The sequence below is a fragment of the Tasmannia lanceolata genome, unplaced genomic scaffold (assembly GCF_043159265.1).
Source record: "Tasmannia lanceolata isolate RefF3 unplaced genomic scaffold, GAP_Taslan_0.1 ptg000006l, whole genome shotgun sequence".
Classification (NCBI taxonomy): Eukaryota; Viridiplantae; Streptophyta; class Magnoliopsida; order Canellales; family Winteraceae; genus Tasmannia; species Tasmannia lanceolata.
In genome coordinates, this window is record NW_027518683.1 from 26,765,364 (window position 1) to 26,792,965 (window position 27,602).

The 27,602-nt window shown below is 41.9% G+C and overlaps 2 protein-coding genes across 2 annotated transcripts in view; one reads left to right on the top strand and one right to left on the bottom strand.

Moving 5' to 3' along the window:
* The window catches only part of LOC143880171 (dol-P-Glc:Glc(2)Man(9)GlcNAc(2)-PP-Dol alpha-1,2-glucosyltransferase-like), a 35,444-nt gene extending 15,418 nt beyond the window's left edge, over window positions 1-20,026 (top strand). The window contains exons 7-8 of the mRNA XM_077382960.1: window positions 18,840-18,982; window positions 19,181-20,026. Of these exons, the coding sequence (XP_077239075.1) occupies window positions 18,840-18,982; window positions 19,181-19,440 (403 nt within the window). The 3' untranslated portion in view covers window positions 19,441-20,026. The remainder of the gene's footprint in view (window positions 1-18,839; window positions 18,983-19,180) is intronic.
* Window positions 20,027-20,538: 512 nt separating this feature from the next.
* LOC143880172 (ENTH/VHS family protein) lies at window positions 20,539-22,907 on the bottom strand. The gene is made up of 4 exons (XM_077382961.1): window positions 22,435-22,907; window positions 22,222-22,344; window positions 21,955-22,116; window positions 20,539-21,441 (listed from the first exon to the last, which is right to left on the bottom strand). Exons 1-4 carry the CDS (start codon window positions 22,563-22,565, stop codon window positions 20,838-20,840), a joined length of 1,020 nt encoding a protein of 339 aa, XP_077239076.1. The 5' UTR covers window positions 22,566-22,907; the 3' UTR covers window positions 20,539-20,837.
* Between the last annotated feature and the right edge of the window lie 4,695 nt (window positions 22,908-27,602).

A 27,602-nucleotide genomic window follows, 5' to 3' on the forward strand; every position in this document is an offset into this window, starting at 1 on the left:
TTCCTATGAAGCACCAGACTTTGTATACTAATGAAATTGGTAGCAAATCTAGTCCACGTAGGAGGACACAAGTCCCTCCCACCCGTGAATTTCTGTCTCATCAAGTTCAATAGAGCTGCGTGATTGTAGATAAACCTCGTAATCTTCCGAGCCCTGTCAATTGTGCTTCCTATGAGAGGAAACACATCTGGTTTGCCCAAGTGCTCTAAAATCAAGTCTAAACAATGGGTTGCACACGGAGTCCAAAAGAATGTGGCATATTTGATTTCTAACTTCTTCCCAACAGCTTTATAACTTGGCTCACTATCAGTTATAAACTGCACCACATTTTCCGGACCTACCTCCAAAACAATCTCATAAAAAATTGCAAACAATGCCTCAGCATTCTTCACTACGCCAGATGCATTAACAGATTTAAGGAAAACTACTCCTTTAGGACAGTACACCAAAAAGTTAATTAAGGCACGTTGTTTGGTGTCTGTCCATCTATCGGCCATAATGCTACAACCACTAGTTTTCCATGAATTCTGAACTTCCCCCAAGTAGTTGTTTACATCTTCTACAGTTTTCTTCAATATCCCCCCCCCCTCCCCGGTAAATCATGAAAAGAAGGCGCCTTATAACTTGAGCCTACTGCATTTATGGCATCAAACATTGGCTGCCAATATGGTGAATTAGCAACATTGAAAGCCAGGTTGGCATCATAGCAAAGCATGCCAACTGCCATATTTGCTCGATCAAGTGTTTCTTTTGTTGCCAAAGCACTCTTAATGTTTGGCTAGGATCCAGAGGTTGTTCGTGGTGCAAAGAAATCTCTTAACCCCCCTCCAAGACCCTTCTTTTTCCTCTTTGCCTCACTCGGTTCTACAACAACTGCTTTCCCCTTATTCCTAGGCTGAGGTGGTCCCATCGGTTCGTCGTCCTCATCCTCCTCCCCCTCCTTCACATCTTCTTCTTCTGGTGCGGCATAAAAACTACCCACCTCTGCCCTTGATACACTTTTCCTAGCCATTTCTTTTCTCATTTCGCCTAACATTTGTACCATTCTCCATTTTACATCGGCATTGACTTTTTTACATGCCGCTACATCGCCAGGAACACCCGCTAGATGTTCTTTAAACCGGGATATACCTCCACCCTTTATGAGTTTTTCACAAAAGGTGCATTTAACACAGTTTTTTTGACCCGGAATTATTAGGCCATAAGCCCATGCCGGGTCATCCGATCTAGCGGGTGCGGAACCAATAGATGAGGCTCCTCCAGAAGAACTCATTTTTTAAGTTGAAATGGAGAGAAAAAGAATAAGGAATGAAAGGAAATTAAATCAAATAAAGCTTTAACTTTCCTTACGCCTTTTGGATGAGAGAATAAGTTGAAGAAGCCTTAGGTTGTAGAAGAGAAGCCCTTGTCTTTAGTATAGTAGAGCTTGTTGTTGTAGGAGATAAAAAAAGCCTTTGATCTTCTTGAGCTTGTAGTGGAATTGGAATAATAAAAGCCTTTGAGATGATCTTTGTTTTTGTAGGAGAAGTAGATATAGTTGTATGTAGTGTAGTATAGGAGATAAAAGAGTTGTAGTTGTAGGAGAAGATTTGAAGAGGAAATGAGTTGTGAAAAAACAATGGTTAGAGGGCTATTTATAGCTTTTGTGGTGAAAAATGACGTAAAATTCCCTCCCAACAGCTATAAAACGGTCATAAAATGAGGGTAAAAGTGTAAAAAACAGTCTTCAACAGCTATAATGGCATTTCTGTAATTTTTGAGATTTTTATTTTATTTTTTTCAATTTTTTTGCAAAAGGATGAAAAATGCCCTCCCTAACAACTATAAAACGGTCACAAAATGAGGGCAAATGTGTAAAATACACTCTCCAACAGTCATAAATGAATTTATGTAATTTTTTGGATTTTTATTTTATTTTTTTTTCGAATTTTTTTGGAAAAAGACGAAAAATGCCCTCCCAACAACTATAAAACGGTCATAAAACGAGGGCAAATCTGTAAAATACACTCCCCAACGGCCTTAATGGCATTTTAGTAATTTTTTTGAATTTGTTTTGAATTTTTTCCGCCTTTCCAGACCGTTCCGGCCGGAACAGGGAATTCCGCCCGTTCCGGCCAAAATTCCTACCGGAACGGAAAATATGCCCATTCTGTTCCGGCCGGAACCGAACGGAATTTATAACTAAGCTCTGAACCCTCCCACGATATGACTGGTAAAAGTAGATTTCTTACTTCATTTCATTCTGCTTCATTTACTATGTCTGTCACTTTGGCTAATGGGAGGATGTGCCCCATTTTTGGTGCAAACACATCCTTCAGCCCTAGCATATCCCTTTCTTCTGTTTTGTGTCCCTGGCTAAGTTATAAATTTTGTTCCGTTCCGGCCGGAATGGACTGGAATTCCGGTTCCGGTCTGGAAACCGGAACGGAACGACCAAATATTCCATTCCGATCTTGATTACTGTCCATTCCGGTCGTTCCGGTTGGAATTCCGGACGAAACAGGCGGAATGCCTTGTTTCATTCGGAATTCCCCTTTTTTTTTTTTTTTCATCTCTCCTTGTTTATTGCCCATTTACTTAAGATTTACATGTAAATAAGGGAATGCCCCCATTTGGATCTATTAAAAATAGTTTCAAGACCCAAATTTAAAAGGATAAAAAGTCAACTTTTCAGTTCTAGTACAATTCGAAAAAAATGGGTAGGGTCAAAATCTTAACTTCCAAATGATGGGGTATTTTTCTATTTTTAAAAATTCTTAAATTCTATCATCTCCAACCATTATTAAATCCCAAAAGTCCTGTAAAAAAATCTCATAATTTGGTCTCTAAAATTTTTTCATCTTGTCAGGCACTGTTCAACACAGGCATTTCTGCTGATAGTGATTTTCCTTTAAGTAAGTTCATTTAATTGTTTCTTATATTTTCTAATAGGGAAGTGATATTTACGCCCATTTTGATCACAAGGGACACCCAGCTTCAGGGTATCAATGGCAAAAAGGGGGTTACTGTACTTTATGTCAGAAAAATCCAGTGGCTTTGATTGCAAAATACACTGGCAAATGGGTGTCCTTGGTGATAAAAGGGGCGTAAATATCATTTCCCTTTCTAATAATTTCTATATATTTATATTGTTTTCATATTTTTAACTTTTAAAAAAAATTTCTCTCGTCGTAGCGGAACGAAAAGTTTCAAAAGAAACGTCGAACGAAAAGACAAAACGTCGAACAAAACGGACGGAACACTGAAACGTTATGTTCCAGTCGCCAAAACGAAACGACGAACGAAACAGAATTTATAACTTAGGTCCCTAGTTTCCCGTGTAATTTGCTTTTAGTTAGTCATCTTACTCGCTATCTTAGATGTTCTGTAATCTTCAATCCTTCTTATTGTACTTTTCAGGATCTACAACTGGGAGGAGGATTGATTCGGGGCAATGAGGTGGACAGACTCTACTATTTTGATCATGAGGTTCCTCGTACTACCTTACGTACTTCAGTTGATTCATTCATATTTCACCGTCGCCTATGTCACCCTCCGGCGGATCAGTTGCAGCACTCTTCGGTTATGTCTAGTCGTGTCTCGAGTCCCTTTGAGTTGGTTCATTCAGAATTTTGGGGTCCCTGTAGAACTCCATCTGTCTTTGGTGATCAATATTTCATTGAATTTGTGGATGATTATTCAAGAATGTCACGGCTATATGTTATGAAATACTGTGTGTTTCATGTGTTTCGTTCATTTTATGCTGAGATTTCTACACAGTATTTCTGTTATATTAAATGCTTGTGCACTGATAATTCTCGAGAATACTTTTCTACTTCTAATGAATTTTAGTAGTTCTTATCTAGTCAGGGTATTATTCACCAGTCCTTATGCGCCCATACTTCTCAGCAAAATGGTGTTGCTGAGAGGAAACTTAGGTATCTTATTGACATGGCACGCACGCTTCCAGATGGGTGTTTAAAGACGTATTGGGCCGATGCTGTCCTTACATCTTATTTTCTGGAGAACAGTCTTCCTTCATCTGTCCTACATATCGGTCGCCATTCTTAGTTTTACATCCCTCTGGGAACCCTTTTCCACTACTTCCTCAGGTCTTTTGGCTGCGTTTGTTTTGTTCACGACTTGACTCCTGGCCTCGATAAACTGGATCCTCGTGCCATCAAGTGTATTTCCTTGGCTACTCCAGAATTCAGAAGGGATACCAATGTTATAGTCCTCAGTTACGTCGATTTTACATGGGTACTGATGTCACCTTCTTCGAGGATACGCCATACTTTACTGGGTCCGTTGCTACACCCTCCCTTGACCGTCCACTTACGCTGCCATTAATAGTTTCTCATGTACCTTCTTCACCCCCCGAGGTGAAAGTTTATTCTCATGGTCCTCAGCAGGTTTTACGCCCCACATGTTCGTATGGTACCTCATGCGCCAAATCCTCCACAGCCCGTTGGGCCCACATCTCATCCTGAGGTAACTGTTTCTTCTTCTGTACCTGATGATGCTCCCATCTCATCACGTACACGTTCTCGTTATGCCATTCACTCTATTTCTGATGTGGTTTCTTATGCTCATATGTCACCCAATTACCGTTCATTTCTGTCTTTTGTATCCTCTGTTTCTGTTCCTCGTTCTGTTACAGAGGCCTCAGCTCATCCTGTTACAGAGGCCTCAACTCATCCTGGTTGGCGAGCTGCGATGGATGCAGGGACGGGTTCTCTCCAGTCTAATCGTACTTAGCAGTTGGTTACTCCTCCTGGGGCTAAGGCTATCGGCTGTAAGTGTTGTAAGTGGGTCTTTATAGTCAAATACCTACCCGATGGAACAGTGGAAAGACTGAAGGCGTGTTTGGTTGCAAAGGGGTACACACAGACAAATGATATTGATTACATTGACGTGTTCTCTCCTGTGGCTAAAACAGAGTTTTTGGATCTCTCTTGCAGTCAACACGTTCTGGGCACTTTTCCAGTTGGATGTCAAGAATGCCTTCTTGCATGGTGATTTGCAGAAAGAAGTCTACATGGAGCAACCTCATGGGTATGTTGCTCGGGGGGAGATGAGGCATGTACTTTGTCGGTTGAGTAAGGCCCTGTATGGCCTCAAGCAATCTCCTCGCGCATGGTTTGGGTGATTCAGTGAGGCAATGGTACGATTCTGTATGACACAGTATGCTGTTGACCATTTTGTATTCAGTTCACAGTCTAAGGATGGTCGTATCTTTCTAGATGTTTACGTAGATGACATCATCATCACCGGCAGCGATAGTGCAGTTATACAGAGACTTAAGGATTTCCTTCAGAAAGAGTTTTGCACCAAAGACCTTGGACGCCTTAGGTACTTTCTTAGGATAGAGGTAGCTTATTCACACGAGGGACTATCTCTGCCACAAAGAAAGTATGCACCGGACATATTGGAAGAGACGGGTCTTCTAGGAGCGAAGCCAGCTGAGACACCTATGGATCTGAACGTCAAGCATTCTCCTGATTATGAGGAGTTACTAGAGGATCCATGTAGATATAGACGCCTAGTTGGGAACTGATCTACCACCTCACTGTGACTGGTCCAGACATTTCATTCGCAGTCAGTGTGGTCAGACAGTTCATGAGTACCCCACAGACATCTTACTGGTCAGCAGTCACCCAAATTATGAGATATCTGAAGAAAGCTCCTGGTAAAGGACTATCCTTCAGAAAGCATCGTCACATGAGGATTGAGTGCTATTCAGATGCAGATTGGGCATGATCCCTTGCAGACTTAAGGTCTACCATTGGTTACTGTACCTTCATTGGGGTAATTTAGTATCGTGGAAGAGTAAGAAACGGGATGTAGCAGCCAGGTCAAGTGCAGAGGCGGAATATAGAGCCATGGCCTACACAAGTTGCAAGTTGATATGGTTGAGATCATTATGTCTGAGATTGGTTTGCCTTACTCATCACCTGCTTCATTACATTGTGACAACAAGGCAACTATTCATATAGCATTGAATCCAGTCTTCCATGAGAGGACAAAGCACATAGAGGTGGACTGTCACTTTATCCCTCAGAGGATTCAAAAAGGGGAGATCTGCACCGTCTTCACAAGGTCAAATGATCAGATAGCAAACATGTTCACCAAACCTCTAAGTAGAGCAAGGTTGAGTGACTTGTGTAAAAAGCTGGGAATGTATGATATATACACTCTAGCTTGAGGGAGAGTGATAAGAGTGTTCATGTAATAATATACCCACATAGGAGGTTAAAATGGATGCGTATAAATTCCACAAATCTGTCCACTTTTAACCTCCACTAATCAAAGGGTTAGGATGATCCTATGCAGCTGATTTTTTGGGCACACCATATCTATGCCAGGGCCTATCAAATGAATGTTTTGGATTTTCCAAATAATGTGGGCCCACTGTGTTTTTTGGTCAGCGGACTAGAGAAGGTTCTCTAGCCGACCGACTAGAAACACTTTCCTCATATATATATATATATATATATATATATATGGAAAACTGTTCGTGAGCTTGAGCTCATATGAGCTTGAATGCCCAAACACATGGGTCTTACTTTTTTGTGGTGATCCAAACCATTCATTTGCAAGGCCCCATCATAGATAGGGCGTGTACCGAAAATCAAGTCCATTGGATCATCCTAACCCCTCCAAAAGTGGAGGGCAAAAATGAGCAGATTTGTCGACAAACAGTGTCTGTCCATTTTCCGCTCCACTTTTGGATGGGTGAGGATGATCCTATGGACCTGATTTTTGGTACACACCCTATCTATGTAAAGTCCTTCCAAATGAATACTTTGGATCACCTCAAAACGTGTGGGATTTTCCGCTCCACTTTTGGATGGGTTAGGATGATCCTATGGACCTGATAGCTCTAAGCAAGCCACTATAAACACACCATCTCCATGTTGTTTGACTCATCCTACCCATTCATTCCATAGAACCTCACATAGATAGGGTGTTCCTAACAAACCATCTCCATACAATCATCTTAACCATTCGATCTATGGAAGCCCACTTTCTAGCCATCCATTCTAAAATTCAACAAATCAACAGCTACCATGATCCTATGGAGATGATTTCTTAGAGACACCCTACCTATGTTACGTCCTATAGAATGAATGGATTGGATGACTCAAACAACATGGGAGATGTTGTATTTAGAGGGCTGCTCAGGCTGAGCGATACCTCAGGAAAAAAAAAAAAAATATATATATATATATATATATATATATATATATATATATATATATATATATATATATATATATATGAGAAAAGAGTAGGTACTCCTTGGAGTAGATAACTTATCTACTCCCTAGCTTAAAATAATAGTTGGGGTCACATTGATTGGGTGATACAAAGCATTCATTTGATGGGCCCTCACATAGATAGGGCATGCCCAAAAAATCAGCTCGATAGGATCATCCTAACCCTATGAACTGAGGCAAAAAATGGACAGATTTGTGTAGGTTTATACACATCCATTTTTGCCTCCACAGTTCATAGGGTTAGGATGATCCTTTTTTTTTTTGAATATTGGCGAAGATATATTAATAGAAGACTGAGGGGGTCCCCCAAAAACATACATGAGGAAAATAAAACTCCCTAGGGACAGAACCTGACCCGGGAAATACAAATAGGATTAAGGAGGAAGAAAGTCGAAAAGATCTAAATCCTGCTTCGATACTCCCTCCTTTGCCAACTTATCAGCTACAGCATTGGCACTTCTCCTCACATGCTGAAAAGAGACCTGCATGCCTTGTAATACGTCTTTCATCTCGTCAAATAAGTGAAGAAATCGCCACGGAGGGCCTCTTGGGCCCCTCAGCCATCTTATAACGTTCAAAGAGTCGCCCTCCACAATACACCTTACTGAGTGGCCCCTGGCCTCACTCAGGATCAGGATGCCTCGATGCGCTGCTTTTACCTCCGCTTCATTCGAGTCTGCTATGCCAATTGGACCCGAAAAAGCCTTGAGTACCGCACCATGACAATCTCTCAAGACTCCTCCGATTCCTGCCAACCCAGGGTTGCCTAAACTTGAACCATCAAAGTTTAATTTGAGGTTACCTGCAGGAGGAGAGCACCATATCTGTTGCGGAACCGGCACATTTTCATGACTGTTACAAACAACTCTCCATCCTTCCCACAGATCAAACGCCGAAATGAAGCGAAATAAAGGGAGGGCTCGCGCCCAAGATATAGAGAGGGCAATGACCTTAATAAATAAGAAGTGGGCAGATTTAGCCTTTCCCTCAAACAGGCGAGAGTTCCGTTCGACCCAGATGACCCATAGAAAAGCCAACAGAGAGAGCCTCCACAGGCGCTTGCCTTTTTTACCCCAAGGTGAACAATACCAGCCTTCAAATAAGTCTTGCAGAGAGGATGGAAAGACCCAATGTATTCCAAATCTGTCCAAAATTTTCCCCCATACTTCCCGAGCTACTCGACAGTGAATGAAAATGTGGTCTACCGATTCCCCAGACGCAATACACAGAGCGCAATGGTCAATTATTAACATATGACGCTTCCGCAGAAAATCCACCGTTTGGATCCGATTTTTTAACGCAGACCAGGCAAATAGACATACTCGTGGTGGAGCCTTGATGTGCCACACCTTTGCTTCCAGAGCATTAACCTCAGACGGCACCAAACTGTGATAGAAAGAGTTGACCGAGAACCCTCCTGACGAGGTAAATCTCCACAATCTTCTGTCATCCCCTGATGAACTAATATAATTCTGCTCCAGCAACTGAAATAAGCTTATCACCGATGGCATCTCACGATCAAAGAAGTTCCGACGAAAGAGTGGGCTCCAGGTAACTTTACTCACAGAGCGCTCATAGCACACTTTCACTAAAGCTGACTTATCCGCCGCGACTAAGAAAAGGTCCGGGAATAAATCTTTTAATGGGGAGCTCGAGCACCATTTTGAGAGCCAAAAAGAAATTCTGTCACCGGAATACACACGGAATCTAATTCCGAGATCAAATTGAGGGATAATGCATCTGATATCACGCCATAGTGTCACTCCAGGTTTGTTGAAACTGTTGAGAGATACCCACTCCCCTGAATCAGCCCCATATTTCCCTGAGATGACGTTGACCCACAATCTATTTTTTTCTTCGCCAAACCGCCACAACCATTTTCCCATCAGTGCTTGATTTACCTGTTTTATCCTTCTAATTCCGAGGCCTCCGCCTTTGGTTGACTTACACACCTCTTCCCATCTCACTAAGGCCAGAACCCGCTTCTTATCAGATCCCCCCCACAGAAATCTGCGCTGAATTTGTTCTATACGCTTGATCACAGACACAGGGCATTTACATAAGGATAACTGATAGATGGGAATGTTGGCCAAAACGGCCTTGATCAAAGTTAATCTCCCTCCTTTAGATACCAATTTCCTTTTCCAAGTATCAAGACGGCGTTCGATACGTTCCACAATAGGAACCCAAGCCTCTTTAGGAGGTCTCCCTATACCTAAAGGCAAGCCCAGATAAGATGCCGGCAGACTATCCAACGAGCACCCCATAATACTGGCGAGTCGAGAGGCCCCTTCCTCGCTTAGATGCACCGCATAAAGTCTGGATTTAGAGAAATTCGATCGGAGCCCAGTCACTAATTCAAAGCACCTAAGAATAGCCTTAAGATTAAGAATCTTTAAGGGCAAGGGAGAGCTAAAAAGGAGAGTATCATCCGCAAACTGCAAATGCGAAACTTCGACTCCATTGACACCACATTTAACCCCGGAAATCAGCCCCTCCACTTGTCCTTTCTTTAATAACACGCTAAGGGCTTCCGCAACAATAACGAAGAGAAAGGGAGATAAAGGATCCCCTTGACGCAAGCCTCGGGACGATTTGAAGAATCCTTTAGCAGAGCCATTAATGAGGACGGAAAAATATGCTGAAGATAAACAACTTCGGATCCACCCTCTCCACTTCTCACCGAAGCCCATTCTTTGAAGAAGATAGTCTAAACACTGCCAATCGACCCTGTCATATGCTTTTTCCATATCCAGCTTACAAATTACTCCTTGCTCACCCGATCGTGCCATCCAATCCACCATTTCGTTGGCCACTAGTGCACAATCTAATATTTGTCTCTGGGCTACAAAAGCACATTGATTCTCTGAAATGAGAGAAGGAAGAACCCTCTTTAACCGTTCCGACAGAACTTTCGACAAGAGCTTATACAGACATCCAACCAAGCTAATAGGACGAAACTCCGACACTCTCACTGCTCCTTTGGTTTCTGGGATTAGAGCAATAAACGTTGCACCTGTGCCGCGATCCAGCACCATGCCTGCGTGGAAAGCTCGAAAAAAAGCCATTATGTCGCCCTTCACATACTCCCAGCAGGACTGAAAGAAAGCGAGACAGAATCCATCTGGCCCCGGAGCTTTATCACGGCATATCGAGAAAACCCCCTTCTCCACCTCCTCCTTTGAGAACGGGCTTTCCATCCCCATAGAACTAACATCATCAAGAGAATTGAAAACCGCCTCGTCGAGCCTCGGCCGCACTATATCATCTGCAGAATATAATTGCTTATAGAAATCTAGGATTTCCAATGTAATCTTCTCTTTGCTATAAGATAGGGATCCATCCACTTCTAATACCTCGATTCTATTGTTTCGACGCCTGGCACTGGCCATATTATGAAAATAGGCCGTATTTTTATCACCTTCCTTTAACCAAAGAACGCGGGACCTCTGCCTCCATGAGATCTCTGCCTGAAGTATGCAGCCTTTATGTTCCTCTTTTAGTTTACCCAGTTCCGACAAGTCATCTTCTGTAGCATGACTTTCCTCATCAGCCATAGATATTTCTCGGATGCGTGCTGAGAGCCAAATATTGCGCTCCTGAAGAGCCTCTAGACGGAGAGAATTCCACTCTTTAAGTTGTTTTTTAACATGACGGAGTTTCGCTCCTATAATCCAATCTGAGGCGCCTTCCACGTTGTATGATTCCCACCACCCCCCCAATCTCTCTACCATGTTAGGGATTTCTAACCAGGCTAGCTCAAATCTGAAGGGAACCGGACCCCAGGACTCTAATCTTGGATCCAACAACAGAGGGCAATGGTCAGAAACAGAATGCACAATCGCTTTCTGACACACCTCCGGGAACAATGAAAGCCATCCAGAGCAAAACAAAAATCGATCTAGGCGACTCTTGCTGGAGCTCCTGGACCAAGTGAATTTAGCCCCCATAAGAGGGATATCAATCAGTTCATTATCAGCAATAAAATCCGAGAACTCAGACATATTTTGGGATGATCTGCGACACCCCAGCCTTTCTTCGACTCTTCTAATTTCATTGAAATCTCCCCCTAGACACCACGGGTGCCCCCATTTACTCCTAACCAGGGTGAGTTCCTCCCACAACTGTCTCTTGGCCGACCCCTCTGTTGGACCATAAACGCCCGAGAAGGTAACCACTTCTTTATTACCCAGCTGTCTCAGAACTAGTGAGACGGAAAACTGGCCTACCCAAGAATCCTGGATCTCCCATTTTGATTGATCCCACATGACCAAAATACCTCCGGCAGCACCTTCGGATGCCAAAAAAATCCACTCCCAATCGGAATTTCCACCTAAACTCATGATCAGAGCACTGCTGACTTCCCCCATTTTTGTTTCTTGAATACAAACTAAATCTGGTTTGTTCTTTTTAACTATTTCCTTGACCTGTGCTTTTTTTTCCAAAGACCCCAATCCGTTAACATTCCAAGAGAGAATCTTCATTTACAACTGGGCGATCGCTGAGCACTTCCCCTGGAGCAATTTCTACTCCTGATCCGCGGATTACGAGTCGCTTTCGACACATCTGGAGCTTTAACGTAGGAGACATCGGATTTTAGCTTGGATAATTCCCGTAACATCTTCCGTACTCCTTCAATACTTGACGGATCCGAGAGAGATCGATGGTCCAATTCTCGAAGCTCCGCCACTTTAAACATAGCACGAAGTTGATCTTCTGGTCCGGAATATGTCAATCCCAATACTCTGCTGGTAGATATGATGTGATTCACAAAAATCTCTAGAATCTCTGATTTAGGATCGACCCAGGATATAGGACGAATATCTTCTTCCACCCTTAATACTAGCGCTAGGCTATCTTCCACAAGGTCGTCACAAGGATCCATACAATCCAGACTAGAATCAGCCGCCAACGGAGGCTGCCCCTTAGTAGCTTGAGGGGGACCCTGCATCTGCTGATTAGATCGGATATCAACTATACCATACGCACAGGACTCCACCCCCTTTGTGCTAGAACCTTCTCCTGAAACATTGACCCAGGCCCTTTTAGCCGCACCAGGGTGTGGAAGGATTGACACAGTATTTCCGGGGGTAGTGTGAGAGAAAACCGCCTCATCGATTGCCAAACAGCCATCCTGACGGTTCCTGGAACCCTCTGTTTGCCCTCCCAAAAGATTCTCTTCATAATTCATTTCAGAAAACACCTCATCTAAGTTTACCACCAGACTAGATTTTCCGTCCACCCTATCAGAGTCAGGAAAAAACTTACGGGACTTCGAAAGCTGAAGGGACTCGACAACATTCGAGAACTGAATAAGAGGAGAAAATGGGCTTGGGTCATGAGCAGAACACCCATCAATCTGGCCCACAATCTGAACGCCAGAGTTAAAAGGAGAAAGCCCATCAATCTGGCCCACAATCCGAAAGCCAGAGTTAAAAGGAGAAAGCCCAATATTCTCTTTAGCACCTAGGCCCACTGCTTTATTCAGAATAGGAGGGGCCCACCGCGGCTTAAGACCCCGATCCAATGGGTAGGAGGGCTTTATTTGAATTAAAGGGGAGAGATGAACTTGGGAATTTGGTCCAGACAAAAAGACGTTCCACCGGCTGGGCAAACTGCTCCCCTTCGCCACGTCTCCCTGGCACGTCATACCAGACGCGACGTGCCTTACACCCGCCACCTTCTCTGAGCTGAACACGCCAACACTATCTGCATGAGACACGTAAGAGGGTAGGTGAGAATAAGAAGACACGTCCAATAGTCCCTCTGCCGTATTCCTGCTATCTTGCACCGTCGTCTTCTCCGATCGAACATTGTCGGAATTCCATGGAGAGGCAGCCCAGGACAGCTTGAGATTTGCTGATTGACGGGCGGTGAGAACATCGGGACATTTAGAACTTCGGGACGCCGTCACCCAATACACAACCTCATCAATATAAATCGGGAGTTTCACAAACTCAGGAGATAATGAAGAAGTCATAAGAAGAATGTTCGCTGACTCATATCCAGCACCTTCAACACAGGATTCATCTGTGGCTAAGACCCTTCCAATGCGACAACCAATTTTTCTAAAGTTTTCCACCATCCATGCATGAGTAGGGACCCCAACAACCGACCACCAGTCAGACGAGAAGTTCCCGGAGAACTTATCCTTCCAATCTCGAACCTCTTCAAAAGGGCTATCCTTAGCGTCAATCCATCTAAGTCTGCAATCGACGAAGGAGGCGTCCGGAGAGGAGGTTATAGCAAACTCCCCAGGGGCTATCGGAAAAATCTCAAAATCAGCTGAAGTTCTCGATACTTCCCCTAACCATTTTCTTAACACCGATAAATCCGGTAGAGCGTCAGGTTTAATTTTACCCCAAAAAGTCCTTTGTAAATCAAATCTAGACCTCAGCTCGATAGATTCAGCCCAAATTTCCTCCGGGCACTTGGCCACCTTTTCAAGCTGCTCCATTCCGACTCCATCCACCTCCACAGCCGGCGGCGACCCTACTAACTTTGACAGTCTCCTACAGGGGGTCCCCCCCAAGCGCTTTGGCTCCGAAGTCCGGAAGGTCTGCGTCGCAACTTTTCTGGATGAGCTAGGCGGAACTGGTCGTTGGAAACCAACTGGGAAGTTGAAATCAAAACCCGACCACACCTTCTTACATTTGAGACATTCGGGCCTTCTTCTGAAGTTTACAAATTTACACTTAGTGCATCGCCAGTCACCCATGTTATTTGCTTTTCTTTTTTCCCGCACTCTGAGAAGCCTCTCCTCTCGTCTGCTTTTTTTAATCTGCCACCGGACATCTGAGGACTTCCAGTCGATATAGTGGCGATATCGAAGAGCTGATTGAACAGGAGGCCTGTTCGACTCCGACCCACTAGAGCGCATATTCTTTGTGTACTCCTCCATTCTGCCAACTTGCAAAAATCCCTAACTTTCGAACTACACAATGTGCAGACCCCTCACGCCGTCTACATCAGAGGAAGAAACAGAAGAAGAGGAAGAGGGCGAACAGGCATACGAGACAGATACCGAAACGGAGAACGATGAACCGCAAGTGTACACGGTAGAAGATTCACACTCTGACTCAGAAAGAGATTCCACCGACGAAGACGAAAGAAGGGAGGAAGAAGGGGAGAATGAAGGAGAAGAGGCAGGAGAAGGAAGAGAAATGGCAGATTCTAGAGTCACCAACAGAGAGGAAACAACCCAAGAGGGAGATGCACTACCATACGCTACCAACCGCTCTCAGGCGGTTAACACCCACCGGAGCCCAAGTCCGACGACGTATGATCCCTCCTTTGAGGTATTTATGCGGACGCTGCTACCCCCTTCTGCACCCCCGATGGGGAGTCCTACCAGTGAGGAAGGAGATCCAGAACCTATGTTCTATTTAGCAACCTCGTCGGACGACGAGACCACCACCGCTCAGACCTATTAACTTGGAATTCCATAAGTTCTGAGGGTTAGGATGATCCTATTGAGTTGATTTTTATTGAGTTGATTTTTTGGGCACGCCCTATCTATGTGAGGGCCCATCAAATGAATGCTTTGGATCACCCAAACAATGTGGACCCAACTGTTATTTTAAGCTAGGGAGTAGATAAGTTATCTACTCCAGGGAGTACCTACTCTTTTCTCATATATATATATATATATATATATATATATATATATATATATATATATATATATATATATATGAGAATAGAGTTCCTAAGGTGTCACCTCATATAGCTTATATGAGGTGGCGCTTAAAAACATAAGGGGCCCACTTTGTTTGGATGATCCAAAGCATTCATTTGATAGGCCCTCACATAGATAGGGTGTGCCCAAAAAATCAACTTCATAGCATCATCCTAACCCTTCCATTTGTGGAGGCTGAAATGGATGGGTATAAACCTCCATAAATCTGCCCATTTTTAACCTCCATAAATGGAAGGGTTAGGATGATCCTATGGACCTGATTTTTTGTAGGCACCATATCCCCTTTCAAATGAGTGGTTTGGATCACCCAAAAAATGTGGGCCCCTTATGTTTTGTGAGCGCCACCTCATATAAGCTATATGAGGTGACACCTTCGGAACTCCATTCTCTCTCTCTCTCTCTCTCTATATATATATATATATATATATTCTCTCTCTCTCTCTCTCTCTCTATATATATATATATATATAGAGAGAGAGAGAGAGAGAGAGAGAGAGAAAAGGAATTTCTTTTCTTTTATGTGAGATTTACACATCAGCATTACACTTTTACCATTAACCCCTTTCCTGATATCTAACATCTATATCTATGAGATATTATTTGAGGGTAAAATCGTATTCTACATACGATTACCGACCCGGGTACCTGTCTATGACAATTACGAAAAAAAACCACCAAGAAGAGGTAAATACATATGACAATGACGAAAGAACTACTTTATATTACTCATGCAGGACACTTGCAAAATATTGACGGATTCCGGGCACCTGAAGAGGAACAACAATTATGGAAACCTCTATCGATTGGAAGGCTAGGATCAACCTATGGAAATGATTTTACGGGCACAACCGATTGATGTTGTGTTCCATCACATGGACGGTTTGGATCTACATATAACCTGCTATAGATCGGAGGGTTCGGATCAACCTATGAAAATTATTTTTGGGCCACAACCTATGTAGGCAGTGGCCCATCTAATGGACGGTTTGGATCATCCTATGGTTCGGGCCATACCATACATTTTAATAATGTGAGGAGTGCGATCATCAAAATACGGTGAGTAGTGCCATTATAAAATATGGTAGTGAGGACATTAGCACTATATATAATTTGAAACCATCGTTGTTACTTGGATGTTCCCACGTGAGTCGGGTTCAGCCCGAATTTGGGTTGGGTTAGGTTAAGCTTTTTCGCAAATCGGGTTGTGTTGGGTTGGGAAAAATCAACCCGAACTGGAAATCAGGTCGGGTCGAGTTGGCCTGTCGGGCAACCCGACCCGACCCGAAATCCGAATTTGGGTTCCATCTGAAGAAGTTCTGTATGTGTGTTTTTCTTTTTCAACACTGAAATAGTCTCCACAGTCCCCAATGGATGGTTTGGATAATCCTATGGTGCGGGCCATACCGTACTTTAATAAAGTGAGGAGTGTGATCATCAAAATATAGTAGTGCGGATAACATTTCCCTTTGTTAATTGTTAGTCCCTGTTTGGTTTGGCTTTTGAGAACCGATTGTGAGTTAAAAACTGATTATTGGTTACTCACTATTGGTTCTCAAAATCCAAAACAACCCGGCTTGAGTTGAGGTGGTCAACAATTGGTACCATATCAGATCGGGTCAACCCAAACCAACCCAACCCGAATTGGAAATCAGGTTGGGTCGGGTTGAGGAAACTGCAAATCGGGTTGGGTCGGGTTGAACCCAGTCGGGTTGGAAATCGGGAACTACTTTTCCTTATTCACTATGTGCGGGTCAAATTACGGAAAGTTTGATATTATGAATGCGGGAAACCTATAAAAATATTGACGAATTCTGGGCACCTTAAGAGGAACAACAATTATGGAAACCTCTATAGATTGGAGGGCTAGGATCAGCCTATGAAAATTATTTTACGGGCACAACCTATTTATGTTGTGTTCCCCTCCTTTATGCTTTTTTATTAAAAAAAATCTATAGGGCAATCTTAACCATCCGATTTAAGAGGAACAACATATTATGGAAACCTCTATAGATTGGAGGGCTAGGATCAGCCTATGGAAATGATTTTACGGGCACAACCTATTGATGTTGTGTTCCATCACATGGACGGTTTGGATCAACCTATGATGTGGTCCGTACAGTTCTTTCTCTGCCCGTGCATCACACGGGGTTTTTTACTAGTATATATATATGAGGAAATGGTTTGTGAGCAGCTGCTCAGATAAGCTTATCTGAGCAGAGCTCACAAACCGTATGTGGCCCCACATTTTTTGGGGGATCCAAAGCATTATTTTGGAAGGCCCTTCCATGGATAGGGTGTGTACCAAAAATCAGCCCTATAGGATAAAAAATGGGCAGATTTGTGGACAAACAATATTTGTCCATTTTTCCGTCCACAAATGGACACCCTAAGATGATCGAATGGAGCTGATTTTTGTACACACCGCATCCATGATGGGACCTTCCAAATGAATGCTTAGGATCACGCCCAAAATGTGGGCCCCCCTATGGTTTGTGAGTTCCTATATATATATATATATATATATATGAGTAAAGGGTTTCTACGCTCGATCGCAGATAAGCTTATCTACGCTTGAGTGCAAAAACAATGGTGGGCCCACATTGTTGGGGGGGTCCAAAGCATTCATTTGGTAGGCCCTTTCATGGATGGGATGTCCACAAAAAATCAGCTCCATTGGATCATCATAGGGTGTCCATTTGTGGGGTGAAAAAATGGGCAGATTAGTGGATGAACAGTATCTGTCCATTTTCACCCCCCACAAATAGACACCCAATGATGATCCAATGGAGCTCATTTTTGGTACACAACCCATCCATGATGGGGCCTTTCAAATGAATGCTTAGGATCACCCCAACAATGTGGCTCCACCCTTGTTATATATATATATATATATAGAGAGAGAGAGAGAGAGAGAGATGTTCCTGCACACGAGTGCAGAAACAGGGTGGGGGCACACATTTTTGGGGGGATCAAAACCATTCATTTGGAAGGCCCTTCCATGGATAGGTGTGGCCCAAAAATCAGCCCAATTGGACCATCCTAACCCAATCAAAGGTATATAAAGGTATATATATATATATATATATATATATATATATATATATATATATAGAGAGAGAGAGAGAGAGAGAGAGAGAGAGAGATGTTCCTGCACAAGTGTGTAGGTAAGTTACCTGCACACGAGTGCAGAAACAGGGTGGGGGCCCACATTTTTGGGGGATCAAAACCATTCATTTGGCAGGCCCTTCCATGGATAGGTGTGGCCCAAAAATCAGCCCAATTGGATCGTTCTAACCCAATCAAAGGTGTGTGTGGGTTGGGTGGGGAATGGACAGACACTGTTTGTCCATGTTTCTGCCCATTTTTCCCCTCGACAAATGGCAGGATAGGATGATCCAATGAGGCTGATTTTTGGGCCACACCCTATCCATGGAAGGGCCTTCCAGGTGAATGCTTTGGAGCCCCCAAAAATGTGGGCCCCCACCCTGTTTCTGCACTCGTGCGCAAGAATCCTTTCCTCATATATATATATATATATTGACTACCTTGGTGTCTATTAGTATTCTCTTTTGTCCATTTCTGTTGTGTGGTAGAAGCTACCATCTGTTTGCACTTTAAATAAATTGGAAAGATGCATTCCTAATGCTTTGTGTGTGTAGACTGTAGTAGCTCACAAACTTATTCTCTAGACCCCTATGTCACACATTGAATTTTGATCATTCTTGTAATGCTTATGGCTGATATGACTTCGAGCAATTAAACCATTCGTTTCCAAAGCTTTTGCATAACATGTGACCTGATCCAACACTTGTTATGTGTATTCCAAGTTGGTTTTTTTTCTCGCTCATTTTGTTTATTCACATTTTTTTTGTTCAATGCAGTATAGTCCATCCCTATCTTCTTGCGGATAACCGGCATTATCCCTTTTATATTTGGCGGAAAGTCATCAAAGCTCACTGGTCAATGAAGTACCTTCTGGTTCCGCTTTATGCTTATTCATGGCTATCCATTTTCTGTATCTTAGGTCAGTGTTGAACTTCTAAAAATCTTATGTTTATTTGCATGATTTTAAATTTCGGTTTCGGATTTCGGCTGGGACCAAAATTTAAAAATTTCGGCCGAAATTATAAGATTTACACCGAAACCGAAATCGAAATTTCAAACCTTGTTTATTTGTATGCTTTGACTCCCAACTAAACAATTCCTTTTATTCTCCTTCCAGGTAAAGTTCAGAAGAAGATATGGGTCTTGCTATTTTTCTTAGCTTGTGCCGCAGTTCTCATCCCTGCACCCCTGATCGAGTTCAGATATTACACCATACCATTCTATTTCATGGCTCTCCATTCTATGATTGATGAGGATAGAAGCTGGGTGCAAATGGGGATCATTTACTTTGCAGTAAACATCTTCACAATGATGATGTTCTTGTACCGGCCATTCCATTGGGATCATGAGCCTGGGATCCAGAGATTTATATGGTAGACCGAATAATACGACGGAAAGCTTCAACAATTTTTATGAGATTTTTACTGGCAATAATTTTAAGCATAAGACCTCCCATCTATTATACTCATTGATCGGATGAGTCAACATTGGATGCACCGTGTTGGGTGTATGATGATTGTCATGGATGAACTTGAACCTTGTAGCTGGATCCATGTCTCAAGATCACATCCCAGTGGATTCTAATGGATTTGAGGTCGTCGCAGTAACCATTTACTGGCATTGCAGTTGGGTAAGTCGGCGGTGATGGCTTGGTTTTCTGATACATTGCCATCTGATACATTGGTTTTCTGATACATTGCCATGTGACAAATGGAGTTATTAGATACATTGTAAGGATACTCTTTCTTCGTATGCCTTGCACCAATGTATGATTGAAGAGCCCAACTCATATTTGCCTGGTATTTAGCCCTTTTGTAACTTAGTAGGTATTTTGATGTTTTTTAGTTTAATGAATTTTTTTGCCTTTTTAGAGCCCAAATCATTTGGCTTGGGTACTTAACCACTTTGTAACTTAGTAGATATTTTGATCTTTTTTAATTTAATGAATTTTCTTGCTTGTTTACCAGATGTGTTTAGCTATGAAATTTACAGGAAGGGCAAGATTGCCCAGTAAAAGATCAGAAAGAAAAGGACATTCAAACATTTTTTTTTTAAGGTAACAGCTTTCACTAATAGATGGAAATCTGAGATACAAGAGGTGAAACAAGGTGTCCGAATGCAGAAATTACAGAAAATAGACAACTCAGTAATGGTTGCCTGCATATCGAATCCCACCTAGGAAAGAAAACCAAGACAACATAATTCTGAAACCCTGAAATTCTATTTCTGATAGTCATGGACCACCTGTGGAAAACACACAAAATAAGCAACTCTGAATAAGACAATCACTCGCCATATAGCAAGGAGAAGGATATTTGGTCCTTTAGAGACGGGTGATTTACCCCTTCACTTGCAAGACTTTCTGATATGCGGTTGGCAGAACATTGAATATGGCAGAAAGATGCTGATATAGATATGCCAAGTCATTTTAACTCAGCCAGTTATCTAGCTAATCAGTCCTCTTTTGCCCATGCATTTCTAACATTGGCCTAACCCAAATCCATTCCATGCATCTAAGATTAACCCATGAAATAAGGGTATTCTTTTATCTTTTTAGACAAAGGTAAATGCAACCCATATAGAAAACATCATCAACTTATCCACTCCATTTTCATGAACATCATTTAGTCAATCTCTAACACAAAAACACAACATGCAGATACGATGTCTACAGGTACCAAACCATGGAGCTTAAACTCCCAATCATGTCCATATCTATATCCTCTATTTCACTGACTCACAAACTGTAAGCTCAAAAAACACACACATTTCATCTAGCTTACAGAAAGCAGAGCAGCAGTCGTCAATTCAGGATCACTAAATGGATGATCTTCTATCGGAAAATCGAAATTTGGCTCGTCTTTCTGAGAACCCAAAAATGGATTTGATTCTCGTGTGCATTCCCATTCTTTACGCTCTTCTGATACAAGTTTCTTTGTAGGAACAATATTTACCTTCGCGATGTTCTGTAAGCTCCGTTCGCCCATTTTTTCTTTTAGAGGTTGCCGTAAATTTTCAGTTTTCTTGTGAGCCCGACCATTATCTAAGCTGCCCGAAGGATTAAAATTTTCTGTTTGCAAATCTGCAACTAAAGTACAAATCTTATCCGCGTCGCTCAAACCTTCCTCCGTGGACGAAACTGAGTCCTCGTGCTGTGTGTAATCAGTGTAATGGGAATTAGATCTTCCAAAGGCAATAGCGGATTCTCTGAAATTTTCATCTGATGAAGATGATGATCGGTGACAGAAACTCCCAAATCCTTCAATCCCACGACTGATCTTCCGAGCACGGTTTCGCTCTTCTTTAAGGAGCTCGCCTTTCTCAAGCAGCTGTAATATCCTTTCTGATTTCTTTCTCATATTCAGGCCCCAATTGAATCTGCAGAGTTTCTCATATCAACTAATCAGTAAAGTTATAAAGATAACAGATACTAGGGCCCTGTTCGTTTAAGATTAAGACAACTGATTGTGAGTGCTAAACCAATTATTGGACTCAAATTTTAGGCCCTGTTCACTTGAGATTGTGACAGCCGATTGTTAGCCCCACACCTATTATCGAACTCAAATAAATGTAATTTCGAGTCTGATAATAGGTTTTGGGTTCACAATCGGTTGTCACAATCTGAAACGAACAGGCCATAAACGTAATTTTGAGTCCAAATACATTTTAAGTCTGAGAATAGGTTTTGGGCTCACAATCACTTGTCACAATCTGAAACGAACAGGTCATAAACGTGATTTTGAGTCCAATAATCTGTTTGGCACTCACAATCAGTTGTCATAATCTTACAAACGAACAGGGCCCAGAAGAAAGACAGTAGATAATCTGGCGCAAGTTCTAATACAGAACCAAAAACCAGAAAAAAAAAATCTAAAATCTTGGGTTACTGACCCTCTTTCATCAATATACTGAAACCTCCCCAACTCCCGTATAACATCCCTGTCGCCGTGAAACTCTGCCGCAACGCTCTCTGGTCCATGGGTTAGAAGGTGCTCTAGTAAAATTAAAGCCTTGTAAGACTCTCTCCAATTCTTTCTGTCAAATCTCAAAAACCTGAACCTCCAAACAGTGGTGAAGAAAAGGAACCCATATGTTGAGAAATCCATACATGAACCCAAAATAAAAAAATGAACAAAAAAAAAATCAGAACCCAGAAACCTGTTGTGAAGGATCTCCACAATTCTCCAATAATCATCAATTTCGAAAGCAGCCCGCGATATCAAACCCATGGTTCGCGTGTCGGGACCCCATGGATTCCCATTTGTTGCTTCTTCTGTCAATCTACAATAAACCCAGATCAAAATCCATCAAAAGCACATGTGAGAATGATTTTTGACCAAAAAAAAACAAACCCACATCTGATCCACTTACAATTGTGCAGGGGTTACATCAGTGAGAGCCAATCGCGCCGTTCTGATCTTCTCTTTGAAGAAAAATGAAGCCTGTTTCTTCAATTCATGAAAAAAAGGAGTGCCCATCTGGTTGTTTCCGAGGATCGACATGTTTGTGATTTGGAAAGAAGAAAACAGCTCTGTTTGGACGATTGAAAAGCGTAAGCAAAATTTCACAACTGCTCCACTGATGCAACAAATACCTATTCTATTGATATGCGGATGTAAGAAGAGGAAATAAAAATTAAGAAATTGATGGGAGACTTAAGAAAGGGGGATTAAAGAAAGATTAAAATGACGGTGAGAACAAGATGGTGACGGAAAAGTTGGGACAATAACGTTGAAATTTCAACAGGAATTTGGATCTCTCTTTCGGTTTTTGTGTAATGGAGAGATAGTCAAGATCTGAAGGTGGTTTGAATTTTGAAAAACTGACCGTTTCGTCAGGTTTGTGAGAAATAGACGGTATCTACTACAATATAGCTGAAGAAAAAAAATTTCTTTTCTTTTTATTTGAGATACGTCAGCATTGCTCTTTTACCATTAAGTGATATCTAACATCTATCTCTATGAGAAATTATTTAAGGGTGAAATCGTAATCTACATACGAAAAGTACCGACACGGGTAACTGTCTATGACAATTACGGAAAAAACTACCAAGAAAAGGTAAAGACATATGACAATAACGAAAGAACTACTTCATAATACTCTTGCAAAATATTGACAGATTCCGGACACCTGAAAAGGAACAACAATTATGGAAACCTCTATCGATTGGAGGGCTAAGATCAACCTATGGAAATGATTTTACGGGTACAACCGATTGATGTTGTATTCTATCACATGGACAGTTTGGATCAACCTATAACCCTCTATAGATCGGAGGGTTAGGATCAACCTATGAAAATTATTTTTGGGGCACAACATATGTAGGCAGTAGCCCATCTAATGGACGGTTTGGATCATCCTATGCTACGGGCCATATCGTACATTTTAATAAAGTGAGGAGTGCGATCATCAAAATACGGTGAGTAGTACCATTATAAAATATGGTAGTGAGGACATTAGCACTATATATAATTTGAAACCATCGTTGTTACTTGGATGTTCCCACGCGGGTTGGGTTCAACCCGAATTTGGGCTGGGTCGGGTTAAGCTTTTTCTCAAATCGGGTTGGGTTGGGTTGGGAAAAATAACCCGAATTGGAAATCGGGTCGAGTCGGGTTGGGTTGCCCGACCGAAACCCGAATTTGGGTTCCATCTGAAGAAGTTCTATATATGTGTTTTTTTCTTTTTCAACATTGAAATAGTCTCCACAATCCACAATAGACGGTTGGATAATCCTATGGTGCGGGCCATACCGTACTTTAATAAAGTGAGGAGTGTGATCATCAAAATATAGTAGTGCGAATAACATTTCCCTTTGTTAATTGTCAGTCCCTGTTTGGTTTGGATTTTGAGAACCGATTGTGAGTTAAAAACTGATTATTGGTGACTCACTATTGGTTTTCAAAATCCAAAACAACCCGGCTTGAGTTGAGGTGGTCAACAATTGGTACCATATCAAATCGGGTCAACCTTACCCAACCCAACCCGAATTAGAAATCGGGTTGGGTTGGGTTGAGGAAATTGCAAATCGGGTTGGGTCGGGTTTGTAACGACCCGGATTCTCAGGCTAAATTTTGAGGCAATTCTGAGCCTAGCTCTTTATAAAACAGAGCAAACGAGCCCCAAAAATCCGGATTGCTACGCCTCTCAAAAAAAATAAAAGAGGCACAAAACACATTCATTCTTTCATACAGCAGAAGTCTTAGTTAAAAACAAATCATTTATTTAATGAAATAGAGACAAAAATAAGGGAAGAGAATTTTATTCCAATACTTTCAATAATAACTCCACAAATTTGCCAAATTAAATATCCATGCCCCAAAGGACTTTGGAAAGAAAACTAAAAGAAATAAATAACTGCCTAAACTATGCCATCTCTCCCCATCCCATTGCCTAGGTCATCTCATCAGCAAATGCTCCTTCGTTTTGATCGATTTGCTTGTTTTCTGGATTTTCGCCATTAAAGTCTGTTGAAAAGTTTTAAAGGTCAGGATGCAAGAATAACGGTTATGCAGAGTAATAAAACTTAACTTAGGCAATTGAAGATGTAAAGATATAATCATCTCATATTAGAGGCATATCAAAGAAATTTAGCATATCAAGAAAGACATGGTATTTGGTGCAACAATAAGCAATAATATAGAGGTTTTTCTGATAGCACCTTTGAATTTGCAAAATAGGACTCTTTGTTAAATATGATTGTTCATTAGAGACTATTGCTCTAGTCATTAGAATCTAAGGTTCTAAAATCGTTTAGAGACTATGCTCTTCCCTTTCCTTCCCCATTAATTTCTATACACAATGATACCCATGTAGATTTATAACCTTCGAACTGTTTTTGTACGAGGATACCTTTCGCACTGTTTTTGTACGAGGAGTTCACGTAGTTCTTTTGACCTTCTCGCCCCTTTTTGGGTACGAGGGAAATGGTATCAAGGGTATATGAAACTATGGCCTTTAAATCATCTCCATCATAGGGTTGTGGGTTTTCAATGAAAGCCATGAATTGGATTCAAGAATCGAGAAACAAAAACATAAGAGGTTTTATCTAAATTTTCAAGAACTCTAGTTATAGTGTAGATTACAAAACATAATCCGAAATCTTGCCTTTGCCTTTGAATGGATTGGTTTGATTGATGTGATTGATTACTTGAATTGAGAGGATTGAATGAAGCTTGATGGATCTTGGAGTTGAAAGCCCTTCCTTCTTCTCCCTTTCCTTGAATTCTCCTTTTCTTACTCTCCTTAGGTTTTAGGGTTTTGATTTATGAAGAACATTAGGTTAAGATAGTGTATATATATGGTCATGAATCTTTTTAGGGTTTGTTTGGGTGTTAACTTACCAAAAAGGATGGAAATCGGCACTTCATAGAGAGTTTGGAAACTCTCGGATTCTCAATCCGCGACGTTCTCGGAGTTCCGAGACATTTTCTCGGAGTTCCGAGAAATGCTCTCGGAGTTCCGAGAACCGGATTCCAAAACTACTGTCCGATTTCTCGGAATTCCGAGGTTATTTTCTCGGAGTTCCGAGATCTCTCCAGTAGTTCTCGGAGTTCCGAGAATTATTCTCGGAATTCCGAGTTTTTTTTTTTTTTTTTTTTTGAGGGTTGTTACACTCTACCCCCCTTAGAGGAATTTCGTCCTCGAAATTAGATCTCTCTCATAGGGTAAACCGAAAACAACCGATTATTATACAACAGATTATAAATGAGAAGTAAGGAATATACCTCCGAGCAAATGCGGATATTTCTTCAAGATTTCCGATTCGCGCTCCCAAGTTGCTTCTTCAACGCCATGATGTCGCCAAAGAACCTTGACCAACGAAATCGTCTTATTTCGCAAAGCTCGCTCTTCTCGATCTAAAATCTTCACAGGTCCTTCAGAAAAAGACCAATCTTCTTGAAGCTCGACATCATCCTCGGCCAAAACATGTGAAGGGTCGGGATGATACAATCGAAGCATCGATACATGAAAAACATCATGCATCCGCTCCAAATTAGAAGGCAACTTCAATTTATAAGCTCTTGCCCCAATCCTTTTCACAATTCGGTAGGGTCCAATAAAACGAGGAGTCAACTTCCCTTTCTTTCCAAAACGCATTACTGCCCTGAACGGCGAAATCTTCACAAAAACCATATCGCCTTCAGCGAATTCTAAATCTCTCCTCCGCTGATCGGCATAACTCTTCTGTCGACTCTGCGCGATCTTCAAACGATCCTTAATCAATGCAACTTTTTCAGTCGACTCTCGAACCAACTTTGGTCCAAGCAATTGCTTCTCACCAACTTCAGCCCAGCACAAAGGTGATCTGCAGGCACGGCCATATAGAGCTTCGAATGGAGCCATCTGAATACTCTGCTGGTAGCTGTTGTTGTAAGCAAATTCACATAGAGGCAAATGCTTCTCCCAATCTCCACCAAAATCTAGAACACAAGCTCTCAACAAATCTTCAAGGATCTGATTTACCCTTTCAGTCTGACCATCAGTCTGAGGATGATATGCTGTACTGAAACTCAACTTCGAACCCAAAGCAGAATGTAAGCTCTTCTAGAATCCCGAAGTGAAACGAGAGTCTCGGTCAGAGATTATGGTCGAGGGCACACCATGATACCTAACGATCTGAGCCACATATGTTTCAGCAAGCTTTTCCAACTTCCAATCTTTCTTAATCGGAATGAAATGAGCCGATTTAGAAAGACGGTCCACGATCACCCAAATACCATCACAATTGCTCTTCGATTTGGGTAAACCCATGATAAAATCCATGGACAAGCTATCCCATTTCCACATGGGAATCTCCAAAGGGTCCAATGTACCTCCAGGTTTCTGATGCTCTGCCTTTACTTTCTGACAAGTTAGGCATTTAGAAACATACTCAGCAATGTCCCTTTTCATTCCACTCCACCAAAGATTCCTCTTCAAGTCTTGGTACATCTTTGTGTTACCTGGATGAATGGTGTAACGAGACTTATGTGCCTCATCCAAAATGTCCCTTCTGATTTCTTCCTTAGCTGGCACACAAATTCTGTCTTTAAAAAACAAACATCCATCCTCTCCTACTGAAAACTTTGGTTTAGAATCAACTTCAGCCTTTAATTTCAAAATTCCTTCATCATCTATCTGAGCTGCTTTAACAGTTTCTATGATATTCGACCGAACTCGAATATTAGCAATAAAGGATTTATCGCCAATTTCGCAAGTTCCCAAATCTAAATCTCTGAACCGCTCAAGCAATTCCCATTCTTCCATCATCAAACAGGCCATCATAGGGTGTTCTTGTCGGCTAAGAGCGTCAGCCACTACATTAGCCTTGCCTGGATGATAACTCAAGGTGAAGTCATAATCCTTCAAAAATTCAACCCATCTTCTCTGTCTCATATTCAGCTCTTTCTGATCAAAAAGATACTTGAGGCTCTTATGATCTGTAAAAACCTCAAACTTGACACCATACAAGTAGTGTCGCCATATCCTCAAAGCGAAAACCACTGCTGCTAATTCCAGATCATGAGTTGGGTAATTCACTTCGTGCTTCTTCAACT

Excerpts from the sequence above, each read along its gene's own strand:
- LOC143880172 (XM_077382961.1), bottom strand. The coding sequence starts at position 22,565 with ATGTCGATCCTCGGAAACAACCAGATGGGCACTCCTTTTTTTCATGAA. Across the intron at positions 22,345-22,434 it reads GATGTAACCCCTGCACAATT|ATTGACAGAAGAAGCAACAA; the intron begins GTAAGTGGATCA and ends GGTTTATTGTAG. Across the intron at positions 22,117-22,221 it reads GTGGAGATCCTTCACAACAG|GTTTTTGAGATTTGACAGAA; the intron begins GTTTCTGGGTTC and ends TTGGAGGTTCAG.